At 37.8% G+C, this 14,268-nt stretch overlaps 1 protein-coding gene across 2 annotated transcripts in view; it reads right to left on the bottom strand.

Moving 5' to 3' along the window:
• Window positions 1-296: 296 nt before the first annotated feature.
• The window catches only part of APLF (aprataxin and PNKP like factor), an 88,581-nt gene continuing 74,609 nt past the window's right edge, over window positions 297-14,268 (bottom strand). Inside the window, exons 9-10 of one of the 2 annotated variants that reach the window (XM_082642506.1) lie at window positions 7,950-7,996; window positions 297-815 (exon numbers count right to left, since the gene is read on the bottom strand). In XM_082642506.1, coding sequence (XP_082498632.1) covers window positions 613-815; window positions 7,950-7,996 — 250 coding nt within the window. In that variant the 3' untranslated portion in view covers window positions 297-612. The remainder of the gene's footprint in view (window positions 816-7,949; window positions 7,997-14,268) is intronic. The other variant, XM_082642507.1, reaches the window with a different exon arrangement.

The raw sequence follows: 14,268 nt of genomic DNA, 5'->3' as shown, positions 1-14,268 counted from the left end.
TTTCTCTTCTACAGTCTAGTTGAATCTATTTGCAGTATCCATTTGGTACTGATTTCCCCGTTTCAAAGAATAAAAGTGGTAAATGAAATTGCAAACCTCACATCTAGGGTTCTAGAAAAAATAACAGCCATTATATGATGGCTGCTATTTTTTAAAGCCTCGTTCTGCTTGAAGAATTACTTTAATAGGAATGAAAGAAGCATGCTTTCCCACCAATTATGTAATCTGCCTGGTTATACTGGCATAAGTATTCTATATAAAGACAGAATCTCTGGAAAAAAGAAAAGAGACCAGTGTTTTGTGCAACCTATGGCTTTTACTTTTATTATAAACACACAAAGTACATGAAAAATATCAATTATTTCTTTTTAACTCTGTCTGCTTATTATTTCCAGATGCTTTAAATAGGATAGAAAAAGCAAAGCAACAAAACAAATTCCATCCACTACACTGAAGGGTGACATTTCAGTGTTTCACTTGTAAAGAGTCAATAGTAAAGTCATAACTATAAAAAGAAGGAAAACAATTATCACTTAAGTGCTTCCTTAGTTCCTGAATTATTTTTCCACAAAGAAATGGCAAATATGAGCCATATATTACTGCAGAGGAGAGTTACTTTTTTCTTTTCATAAACTTTTTCGCTTCTTTCAAAAGCCCTTCCATATCTTCCTTTTCTAGGTCTTCCTTTCCTGGCTCCCAGTCGGAATCTTCATCTGTTGGCTCATATTCTTCTTCCTCATCGTCTGTAATGCTGTCATTCAGGTTGTACTCAGTGGGTTGGCCAACATTGTCATCTTCATCTGAAATGTTTCTCACTGAAAAACAGTTTAGTACCGAACACATTAGTTGCCACTCAACCTGGGATTAGAAACATCTAACTGTAAAATATCCTTTTCTGCCAAGAAGAATTAATTTTACTTAATACAAAGCTAACTACTACGAATTTCTAGAACGGGGGATAAAACTCTCATTTGTTATAATTCTAACTTTTTTTAAACATTTGCTTAATTCTAACTTTTCCTACCATGAGGCTCCCAAGACTAAAATGTCCTCTAAGATTCATCATAATGGTTCCTTAATAATATCATAATCATATTCATGCTACCTACCTTCCACTGTGGTAGAATGTATTTTTGTCCCAGTAATTCACTGTCGCTCCCTGTGATGTGATCCTATTTACCCACCCCCACTGACATCAGACGTGGCCAAAGAAAAGTGAGTGGAAGTAATAGCTTCCATGGAGAAGCTTTAAGGGCCTTTCTGTGGTTCTGCTATTGCCATTTCCCCTCTGCTAGAAGAACAGTGTGTCCCAGATAGAGGCCGATCCTTCAGCCTGGAGTTAGGATGAGAACACACGTGAGACAGAGCCACAGCCAACATGCAGCTACATGCATGTAACATGAAGGAGAAATACATCTATTTATCGTTGTAAGGCACTAAAATTTGAGGACTGTTTGTTATCGCTGCAAACCTAGCACAATCTGATTGACACACCAGGGTTGTGACCAAATGAGGAAATATAAGCTTACATACTTTGGAAAATTTAGCTCATGCTTCAATAAGACTAGGATTACTATGGTAACAGCCATTAGAATTTACAGATTTCTAAATAACATTATAATAGTAGAATTACAATTCTAGAATTCTTCTGTCTCAAAACTCATTTCTTCTCTCATCCCACTCTGTTTTCTTTTCTTTCCACAGTGAGCAACAGAGTTGGTTTAAAATAAGGCAGTGAGAGACTCTAGGATGATGTGGAGCATTTAAGAAACAGGTAGGGGGCTTCCCTGGTGGCACAGTGGTTGAGAGTCCGCCTGCTGATGCAGGGGACACAGATTCGTGCCCCGGTCCAGGAAGATCCCACATGCCGCGGAGCGGCTGGGCCCGTGAGCCATGGCCGCTGAGCCTGCGCGTCCAGAGCCTGTGCTCCGCAACGGGAGAGGCCACAACAGTGAGAGGCCCGCGTACCGCAAAAAAAAAAAAAAAAAAAAAGCTGTGGAGGCACTGTGACCAGCATCTATGACCCGTGTGGTACTCTGCTCAGCCTTGTCAGGGTGAACCGCTGCAACCTGAAGAGCCAAAGTCACGATAAGGGCAAGTCAGTGCCGGAACTCAGCTCTGTGTCCTTTGTTAGTGGTCCCAGGTTGACATTTCAGGATTGTGAATGCTGATATCTTCGTGGAATCAATTAAATGGGCCCTCTTGTAGCAAATTCTGTAGTAGTGACTTTAAATATTCCACAATACAAATGCCATCTAGATGGGAGGGTTTTTTTTTTTTTTTAAGTGCTAAAGGTATTTTTAGAGAAATAAATTTCTGCCTTTCAGTGTAACTGGGCCATAGAGATAACGAAACTTTCCTTACTTGGAAAATGCTCTGAATCCGTGCACCTGTTGATCTGAATTATTTCATGATTTCTCGAATCGTGGGATTAATCTCAGGAGGCATGGTTCTGAAATAAATATGACTAGCACCTAACCTAGGAATCAAATATCTGTTTTTACCATAACAATTAATAAGTTTTTATGCAAAGGGAATTCAGAGAAAGCAAGAAAAAACACATATGCAAGCATTTTCTGAGCAAGCTGAAGCATGGTATCTGAATATCCAGATTTAAAGTGATGAAGCCAGTAAAGTTCATATAAACCCTCCTGTTTGCTACACAAAAATTTCAAAGAAAGCCTCTCAGACAAGGAAGCTTGTTGGTTAGAAAATCAGACAACTCAGTCATGGGAGTCACATCATAGAAGATCCCAAGCCAAGACCCCAAAACTGTACACAGAACACCATGGTTAGTGAAAAGCTTATTGAAGTACAAAAATAACAGGAGAGGGAGTAGTAGCTGTTTAATATTTTTAATCAATAGCAAAAAATAATTTTTATAGTTTTATTTTTTGTAGTTGTGACTTCCAATAGATTTCCGCAGAATTAAATAGCGTAATACCGTTTTTGAAAAAATAAGAGCCTACATTTAGCATTTTCTTACACTGCAGCTACCTTATTTGAAATATAATTGTTGAACATGTCTAAGAAATCAGAAGTGAGCTCGTTTCTTCCAAATCAAGGTGAACTTGGAAGGAATAATTTTTCCTCTATCTTCACATAAGTCACTTTTAAGTTTCTAGCTGCTCGTTTTTGCTGTTTTTATGTGGTGTTCCATTCCCCTCAACCAACAAGAAGTCTCTTTAAAAAATAGCATGGTTTAAGAAAAAGAGATAGACTAGGAGTGTAGAAGTATAAAGATCTGCATCATGAAGCCCATGACAATGAACAAGGGATTTAATGGAATTTATCTTTTTATCTGTGAATCAAAGGATGTTGATTAAATGACCTCAAAGATCCTTTCCAACTCCAAAGTTCTAATTTTAAGGACAAAGCAGGAATTTTCATTTTCTCTACAGAAATATGAAATGCAGAGACAGGCTGACAGCTTGAGTATTTGAAAGCAGCACAAGAGAAATAAGCTGTCACTTTTTAAAAAAACGGATGGGTAACACTCTTCTACCATAATAATGAAAAATAACAACCTCTAGAAAAAGTAACAAACTCTTTAACATATTTGAAACAACATGCTATTAACTATTTGGTATTAGGATATGGTAATTTCTGACTTTTCTATTTATGCAGAGGAATTTATAATAACAGAATGACAACTCTGAAGTTTGTATCCAATATTTCCTGTACAATTTAAAATTTCACCATCAAAGTCTTATCCCAAGAACCAAGTCTGCAGAGCTACTGAAGAGTATACTGTGTCACATACATGCTGGAAGATTTTTACATGGAGAAAAAAATCTTTCCAAATTGCTGATTTTCTCCAAATAGTTTTCTGGTAATAGGCAATAATAAGACAGATGTCTCATTACAGCTTAACATCAATAATTCTTCAGGTTTTATTTTCCTTTCTTTTCCAGTATATCTTAGGACTAGTTAGGATATTAATTTTCATTTAAGTGAAAAAATACTTTAGCCCAGCATCTCTAAAGATGAAAGCTTACTACATACTATAAGAATAAACATTTTTAAGGCTTCCCTGGTGGCGCAGTGGTTGAGAGTCCGCCTGCCGATGCAGGGGACACGGGTTCATGCCCCGGTCCGGGAAGATCCCACATGCCACGGAGCGGCTGGGCCCGTGAGCCATGGCCACTGAGCCTGTGCTTCCAGAGCCTGTGCTCCGCAACGGGAGAGGCCACAACGGTGAGAGGCCCACATACCGCAAAAAAAAAAAAAAAAGAATTAACATTTTTAAATGCCTCATTTTACTACTAAAGACCAAGCTACTAGTTGGGTATTCATATTTTAACTTCGGGAAAGCAGTTTGTGCAGGTCTGATCCACTTTACTATACATTAAGTTTATTTCTTTTTTTAAAACACCATTGCATTAGCCTTTTATATGTTCCAAAATCTCTCAGGTTTCCCCACAGTAAGCAGGAGTTTACAGAATCTCATTTAAGTTTCACCAACCTTCCTTAATAGCTTTCTTTCTAGATGTTTTAATTTCTACTTCTGAAAAGAAAGAAGTCTACATAAGCACGTGTGTGCATACAACTGCAGAACTAGAGAAATATGAAAATAGCTATCAGTAGGACATTCTAAATTTTGAGCCATGAATGGTACTGATCACCTAGAATCATGACTACCACATAATAATCAAAGCCAGAAAGAATGACTCCAATAATCAGGTAATAAAATGCTGATGATAACTTCTTTCAAATGCTGTCAACAAGTAAGGTAGCTAAGAAAGTTTAAAATAAAATTTTCCTGGCATTGATTACTCTTGTATTCAATATGTTGTGCTAAAACTGCAGCATTATGAAAAAGTGTGGAAAGTTAGTGAAATTTTAAACCAATTAGATATACAAGAAGCTTAACAGATGACAGCAGTCAAACCTACAAAAATTGGAATACACTGCATAAACTGTTACATGTGTGGAAGAACTTTACAAACTGAAGTGTTTTAGGAGTGCTACAAATCGGAAATTAAATAATAAGAATTTCATGTAGTTATTCTGTATTATAAAATTCTATAGTATTTGGTATATAGTATATGGGTCTATATTAACTTTTACTGTTTTATTATGTATTTATGATACCCCCACCTCAAATTTAACATGTGTTAAAAAAAACCCCCACAAACTACCTAGTTCTTCCTCCTGATCTCTATTATCATCTCCAGCCTCCTGATAATCTGTACTTTAATTTTCAGTCATTCCTATTTCCTTTACCTCATCCTACCCCCCCCCACACCACAACCAATCAGTTGGCAAATCCTATTGACTCTTCCTTCAAAACCTCACTTGTATCCAATCCTATCTTCCTACTCTCATGGTAGCCTAGTTCTGGTCCTTTATTCAACTACCTAACTAATCTCCAGAGGGCTTCCCCTACTCTAATTCAGACTGCTCATCATCAGGGGTAAAATACTGGCTTACCATTGTTTGTCAGTGCACATACCTCTTTGGTCTAGCTTTCAAGAGCTTCTATTATCTGACTTCAATACATCCCTTTAGTATCATTCACAATAACTACAGAGACTCTCTCTGTCAGTTAAACTGATCCACCTTCTAACTCCAAACACAACTTTCCATTTTCTACTCAATGTCCTTGACTCATCTATTATTCACTTTGTCTGGGATGTCCTATACCCACCCACACAAAGCTAAGAAACAAAGATAATTGAAATCCTACCATCTTAAAGACCAACTTAAAATTCCCTTATCAAGTCTACCCTGATAAACCCTGGCAAAAAGTGCTCCATCCCTTTCCTCCAAGATTTTAGAGCCATCTCACCCCAAGCATGTAGAGCCAGAGCTGGTTCTCATGTATCTCTGTAACTTTGCTCACTTGGAAGACACATAATAAATGAATAAATGAGTGAATGAGTAAATGAATTGTTACATAAATCAGATTAAGATCTTGGGTAATGTTAAACTTTAAAGATTTGGGAAATAAGAAAAACAAGTATGTTAGCATTTTATTTTAGATATCTCTAAATTAAGAAATATGAGACCTCAACATTTAATATTTTAAATACCCCCAGACACCTTAATTTATAGGTTTTTAGAGTAGGAAGAGATATTCTGACTATATTGCCACATAACAACTCTTGAAAGTACATTAAATATATAAGGCTAAACTGTTACATTAAAATATCATACTTAAAAAAAAACTGTCTTTCCAACAAAATAAACAGTTTTTCTTAAGAAAAGTTAATTATTCTAAAAATACGTTCATTCAGAAGACACTTCAGTGATAATTCAAAGAGATTTTTCAAAGAAAATTCAGATACTTTTAACTATGCCATATGATGCATATTGTCGGTTTTAGGAAAATGGTTCCTAGTTCTGTAAAGATATACAAATGTGTCAAATGCTCTTTCATGGGGCAGTGCTGAAATCTGTCAATAAAATAGAGTTTTAATCAAATATTATTACATTAGTGTTCAAAGGAAAGTTAATTTAACAACCATAAATGCTATAGCTTTAGATACAGCCCCAATAAAGAAAAGCATAACATATAAACTCTGTACCATATTAGTTCAGATAAAGTGATTAAATCTGTATCTGGAGTATTAAAGCACTGAAGTGTGTTTCAATAAGAAATAGCAAATAGAATTCCCTTGTGGTGAAATTAATTATTTTTATCACTTGGTTACAAGTTGGCTGTGTTTATACATATACAAAGGCAAGTGGGCATAGCCTGGATAGTACACTTTATTCTCTCACTCTGTGGGCAGAAATACTGGATGCTGAATTGGCCTCTGCATTATATAAATGATACGAAGAAGCCAGAATTTGTTAACGGGAAAAAATATTAAGAGTTCAGAAGCAGGGGAAACAGAAGGTAAAACAGACTGATGTAAACAGGATTGACAGTCATTCGATAGTTGCATCTCTGGTGTCTATCTCCCCTTCTCCTTCCCCAAAATTAGTTTCTACTGGGGATCCCTGTGGTTCTGAAGAAAGGGACTCTGCCTTGGTTCCAAGGGTGGAACAAACTAATCAGTGGTCACAGTGATTAATTCAAGAATAAGAATATAACCTAAACCAGTTTAAAAAAAGTTAATTTTATGATTTTTCCTAGGAATAGCGAGAGTCTCTCTCTCTCCTTACATGTAAACATGGGGAGTTTACCATGTTAAATGGAGTTTAGCCAGTTGAATAAGGATGCATATAGTTCCTTGGTGGGGAGAGGAGCCAGTCTTAGGATAAAAATCACCCTCTAAAGACAGGATGATGGAAGGAAATTGGGTTGTTGGTGACATTATTGACATTATTAATGAGCCAAAGCAACAAATCTTGTCTAATCTAGCCTTGCTTCTGGACTTTTCAGTTATAGAAGCCAATATGATCTCTTTATCATTTAGGCCAGTTTGAGATTTTGTTTTAAGGTACCTGCAAACAAAAGAATCATAACAGATACCAAGGCAAATATATATTGTTGGACAATGATTGTAGAAAACATCTGCTATATAAAAACTCATCAGTTGGGCTTCCCTGGTGGTGCAGTGGTTGAGAATCCGCCCGCCAATGCAGGAGACATGGGTTCGAGCCCTGGTCTGGGAAGATCCCACATGCTGCAGAGCAACTAGAGCCCGTGCGCCACAACTACTGAGCCTGTGCGTCTGGAGCCTGTGCTCCGCAACAAGAGAGGCCGCGATAGTGAGAGGCCCGCGCACTGCGATGAAGAGCGGCCCCCGCTCGCTGTGACTAGAGAAAGCCCTCGCACAGAAACAAAGACCCAGCGCAGCCAAAAATAAATTAATTAATTAATCTTTAAAAAAACTCATCAGTTATTAAATCTAAGAAAATTATTAAAATCAGCAATTCAACAAATTCACAGAAGCAGAGATTTAAAAAATTCACAATAACTGGAAACTGTATCTAGGTTTAACAGGAGAATCCATTTGAAGGTTTCATTTGGAGTTTCCTGTAGTAAAATTACTTACCTGGAAATGTACTATGTCTATATTCTATCTTGTGCTGGGGATTCTTCCTTTAAAAAAAAAAGGGGGGGGGAGAAAGAAAGCAAATATAAGGTCTAGTTTGACAATCACGGGAAAGGAATAGGACTATTTAAATTAAACTAGAGCACTCACTAACCTATGAATAAAATTAGCAGTAAACCTCTTACTGAAGAGCATTTGCTTTGTTATTGTTGTTGCTGTTAACTCTAGTCACCATGCTGTACAAAGCATTTGCTTTCTAATTACATTTACTGAGTGCCTACTCCATGCCAGGCATACTTCTAGATGCAAAGACAGAGTGATGAACCAGATAAAGCTCTGCCCTAATGACTGACATTCTACAGAAAGGCAGTATGAGACAAATAAAATATAATACAATATACTGTATTTCTAAAATGTCAATGCCATATATCACATATATAAAGATATGAGGTAAATTAGTATATAAAGTATATAACACAAAATATCAAATCGTGTGTGTGTGTGTGTAATATCTAAAAGGATACTTCTAAGGCTCTTCTAGAATCCAAAGACAAAAGCATGTAAGTCATGTCTCTCCAAAGAACACCAATCAACTGTTATGAGAAAACAAGAAAGTCAGTTGGCATCCAGAAATTTATAATAACATATCCCAAAGTCAAACAGAAACTACTGTTTGAATATCTACTTTTGATTATATATATTGATGATCGCTTCTATCATTTTATTAAACAAACATTTGGGTACACTGCGTATACAACACATTCTCCACAAAGTACAAAACTACCCAGGCAGCAAAACCCCAAAGCAGCAACTGGTTGATCATGATCCATTTGGTGGGTACTTTTCTCTTAGGGGACTGACAAAGGAGAGCCGGGGAGCGCTGACAGTAGACATGTGCTGAGGTATACAGTTCAGATGAAGCTGTTGTGAGGATTCAGGAGTAATATACAATAAGTCCTCAGTTTAAGGGCATAGTAGGCGGTAAGTAATTAATGTTAGCCATTGATTCATTCATCAGTGGTCCAAGAAATAGGCATGGGCCACTTATTACATGCCAGGCTCTGTGTCAGGTGTCAGCGACTTTTCTTATTGCTAATATCTCTTCTTTTGGGGTAACTTTTCCTAAAATATGAGCATTAAACACAGTATGAGAGTGCAACCACACAATTAACTGGGGTCATAACTCAATAGTTTTGAAAAGTGGAAAAATGATTCACCAAAGATTGTGTGTTTGGGGTAATTAACACAAATTTTACCTTTTGATGGAAAAGAAACTTCAAAGTTGAAAGAAATAAACTGGATAACTTAAACGTGATGAAGAGAGCTACAAATGAAGAAAGCTGCCATGATGCTTCATGGGAAGATCTTTCCTTACTGAACATGCTGGCACAGGTCATTAACTTGTTTAATTCAGTCTTTATTAAAGTACAATTAATGTTGGACATCAGGGGAGGTAAAACAGAAAAATGGGGGACATTAATACCAAAGGTATTTTTCATCAATAATCTGGAAAAAATTGCTGATCCTTTGAGATTGTTTTTGGTAATCTTTTTAAAATCTTGTGGGTTTTTTTTTGTTTTTTTTTTTTTTATGGTACACAGGCCTCTCACCGTTGTGGCCTCTCCCGCCACGGAGCACAGGCTCTGGACGTGCAGGCCCAGCAGCCATGGTCCATGGGCCCGCCTGCTCCGCGGCATGTGGGATCCTCCCGGTCCGGGGCACGAACCTGCGTCCCCTGCATCGGCAGGTGGACCCCCAACCACTACGCCACCAGGGAAGCCCTAAAATCTTTTTTTAAATTACTGTGGTAAAATATACTAGTAACTTTTTATTTTGAAAAAATGTCAAACTACTGAAAAGTGGCAAGATTAGTACACAGATATTCCATATATCTTCATCAAGATTCTTCAAGTGCTAACATTCTACACAGATGCCTCATTATTATTATTATCTATCTACAGTCATTTGAGATTTAAAGGCTTTTTCTCCTTCCTTTTAATACATGTTTGCTTCAGGTACCAAGAAGTCCTAACCTTTTCCTGCTTTGCCCTTAACAGAGCAGGATTATTGAAAAGTTCAGTATGGTCTTAGTTGTTTGCTACTGGAGCCTCCTTCAAAAGCTGCTTTAGAAACTCTCAAGTAACTAAATGTCAGACTTTAAAAACAAGTATAGAGGGCTTCCCTGGTGGCGCAGTGGTTGAGAGTCTGCCTGCCGATGCAGGGGACACAGGTTCGTGCCCCGATCCGGAAAGATCCCACATGCCGCGGAGCGGCTGGGCCTGTGAGCCATGCCCGCTGGGCCTGTGCGTCCGGAGCCTGTGCTCCACAACGGGAGAGGCCACAACAGTGAGAGGCCCGCGTATCGCAAAAAAAAAAAAAACGAGTATAGAAATGAAACCAAGTGAGTTAATGGAGACAAGTACAGTTTGTGTACCAAATACCAGTTAAAAGACTGTGGACATCCACTGTCAGGCTAGCAAGACTGAAAGGAAGAGTAACGTTTTTAAAAGGCCAAATGAAGACACAGTATCAGGACTGACATATATATATTAATATGTATAAAATAGATAACCATTGAGAACATGCTGTATAGCACAGGGAACTCTACTTCACTGTACAGTAGAAACTAACACAACATTGTAAAACAACTATACCCCAATTTAAAAAAAAAAAAGAAAGAAACCACGGTGGGGATGGAGGTAATGGTTCAACCCAAAAGTTGCACAAGGTGGTTCCCCATCATCTTGGAACACATTCACAGTTGCACTCACATACTCCATTTACATAATCTAACCTCACACACTACCTAGGAAAAGGCAAGCCATTTCAGAATAAACGAATAGGGAAAAAAGTTTACACTGGTATATTGCAAAAAGGAAGAGCAGAAATATGTGTTATGAAATTTTGTGCTCAGAAAATTTCAGCTCCATGTGCAGATTCTCATCTGCCTTAGAGGGGAAAAAGCTGTTTCTCTGAGGTTCTGCTAATAGTTTCCATCCTTTCCTAGGAGAACTTGCTATTTTCATTAAAAGGCAGATGTTAAGACTGCAATGTAGACCAGAAGACACTAGCTGAGTTGGTACTTTTCCACATTTAACTTAGGGAGCAAACTTCCCATTTAAAACAAAAGTATTAATTAATTAATATCAATAGAGATTCTGCTAGTTAATTCATTGAAAATGAAGAAAAAATATCCTCTGGGACAGGTTCAAAAGTTTCCTGTTTTGGGGTATTTTCAAAAATACTTTATTCTTTCTTGATGCTATAACTCACAGAATAGATAGACTTCAATATGAAAATGAGCCAAAGCAGAAACAAAAATGTATCATCACATTTATGTGCAAAAGCACATACTCAAAAACAAATTTTAGGCATGTTTTGTTTACATAGCAATTTAAATGTAAAGAACTTAAGTATTCTGAATGTTAAATTATTCTCTCCTTCAAGGTCCCTCCACCTTTATTTGCAGCCCAATCCTTCATTTCTACTCCGGGGAAAAAAGTTTTTGATTTTTTGCCATTGATAGGCACTTGCTCACAGCCTTTTTTCTTTTTTAACATCTTTATTGGAGTATAATTGCTTTACAATGGTGTGTTAGTTTCTGCTTTATAACAAAGTGAATCAGCTATACATATACATATACATATATCCCCATATCTCTTCCCTCTCCCTTCTCCCTCCCTCCCACCCTCCCTATCCCACCTCTCTAGGTGGTCACAAAGCACTGAGCTGATCTCCCTGTGCTATGTGGCTGCTTCCCACTAGCTATCTGTTTTACATTTGGTAGTGTATATATGTCCATGCCACTCTCTCACTTTGTCCCAGCCAGCTTACCCTTCCCCCTCCCCATGTCCTCAAGTCCATTCTCTAGTAGGTCTGTGTCTTTATTCCCATCTTGCCCCTAAGTTCTTCATGGCCTTTTTTTTTTTTTTAGGTTCCATATATATGTGTTAGCATATGGTATTTGTTTTCCTCTTTCTGACTTACTTCACTCTGCATGACAGACTCTAGGCCCATCCACCTCTCTACAAATAACTCAATTTCGTTTCTTTTTATGGCTGAGTAATATTCCATTGTATATATGTGCCACATCTTCTTTATCCATTCATCTGTCGATGGACACTTAGGTTGCTTCCATGTCCTGGCTATTGTCAATAGAGCTGCAGTGAACATTGTGGTACATGACTCTTTTTGAATTATGGTTTTCTCAGGGTATATGCCCAGTAGTGGGACTGCTGCATCATATAGTAGTTCTATTTTTAGTTTTTTTTAAGGAATCTCCATACTGCTCACAGCCTTTTTGCCAAGAATATTCTTCTAACTCTACACTGCCTGTCTAAGTACCTTGCGCGGGAAAACAACTCTGATAATTACTGGGAAATATCTCCAGAACATCTTGTCCATATCCACCGTTTGATACTTATCACATAATTTCCTATACTGTCATCTAAATTTTCAACACAAACGTTTGTGTGTGTGTGTGTGTGTGTGTGTGTGTATTATCTCATCATCTGTCAAATGAGCTGCTGGAGGTCATGGGTTTTTCTTACAATTTTAAATATCTTTTATAGCACTTACAAGCGTACCTTTTACAAGGTGGCATTCAACTACATTTTTCATAAATTATCTACCTACTACAATATAATCAACTCTTTTCCTTCAAAAAGAGGTTTTTTTTTAATTAAGCTTTTACATGAGTTTCCAAAATGATGATATATTTTCTATTTTCCTATTTAAGAGGAAAAAAGACACTTGTTTTTGCTATCTATACTATTATTTCTTAAGAAAATGATTGTTGAAAAGAGCTTGAAAGAATCATTTGTGGGACTTCCTTGGTGGCACAGTGGTTAAGAATCCACCTGTCAATGCAGGGGACACGGGTTCGATCCCTGGTCCGGGAAGATCCCACATGCCGCAGAGCAACTAGGCCCGTGTACCATAACTACTGAGCCTGCACTCTAGAGCCCATGTGCCACAACTACTGAGCCTGCGCTCTAGAGCCCGTGCTCCACAACAAGAGAAGCTGCCGCAATGAGAAGCCCGTGCACCGCAACAAAGAGTAGTAGTCCCCACTCCCCGCAACTAGAGAAAGCCCGCACACAGCAAAGAAGACCCAACGGAGTCAAATAAATAAATAAAATAAAATAAAAATGTCAATCTTTAAAAAAAAAAAACATTTGCAATAAAATTCTCATTGGTTGGTACAAAACACGATTTCTAATAACTTCTAGACTGATGAGTTTTCTTACATTAATGTTAATTTTTTTTATTTTTGGAAATTGTAATCCATGGATCGTGATGTTTTTAGAAGTCTATCCTTTGAAAGGCAGTTTTTCTGTTGGATATAAGCCAAAGAATGCCTATTCTCATTAGGCTGAAAAGAATGTCAATGTGCTGAAATTGCTCTGCATTCACACCTACAAAGTTAATAATCAAAGTACTCACAGAAGCTTTTTACACAAACCTAGGACTAAAATATGTTAGAATTTCCTGCCATTAACAATTCATATTACTTCCCCAGGAAACAATGAAAATCTGATAACCATATTAAGGAGACTCCACTGCAATCAGGTTCCTGAGATACTGACTGCTCAGCATCATAGGACACTTAGCTCTAGTCAATCAATCACTCCGGTTAACAGGAACAGAGTGTCCTTCACCAACGCTTAAGAGACAGATGCCACTGTGACTTGGACCAGTTCTCATCTGGCTTGTTAAACTTTAGATCACCAGCATTATGTTGTGGAAGGGGTTCAGGTTTCGAGATCAGAAGAACCGAGTCTGAATTCAAACTACAGTTTACTGGTTATGTGATTCACGGTAAGTCCTGTGACCAAGTCTACACTTCCTCATCTGTAAAGCATGGAAAATACTGCTTTCCTCATACAGGGTTGTTTGAAGCATTAAATGAAGTGATGTGCATAAACATTTGTAGGCCATTAAGCATTTTACAGGTGTCAACTATTTTTATAGAAACAGAAATCAATTTTACTTTAAGATAGCCAACAGGGCTTCCCTGGTGGCGCAGTGGTTGAGAATCTGCCTGCCGATGCAGGGGACACGGGTTCGAGCCCTGGTCTGGGACGATCCCACATGCTGCGGAGCAACTAGGGCCATAAGCCACAACTACTGAGCCTGCGCGTCTGGAGCTTGTGCTCCACAATAAGAGAGGCCACGACAGTGAGAGGCCCGCGCACCGCGATAAAGAGTGGCCCCCGCTCACTGCAACTAGAGAAAGCCCACGCACAGAAATGAAGACCCAACACAGCCAAAAATAAATAAATAAATAAAATTAAAAAAAAAAAAGATAGCCAACAAT

Source organism: Mesoplodon mirus, assembly GCF_964341445.2.
Source record: "Mesoplodon mirus genome assembly, chromosome: 14".
NCBI classification, from domain to species: domain Eukaryota; kingdom Metazoa; phylum Chordata; class Mammalia; order Artiodactyla; family Ziphiidae; genus Mesoplodon; species Mesoplodon mirus.
The sequence above is the reverse complement of the archived record's forward strand: the minus strand, read 5'-3'. Positions and strand labels throughout refer to the sequence as shown.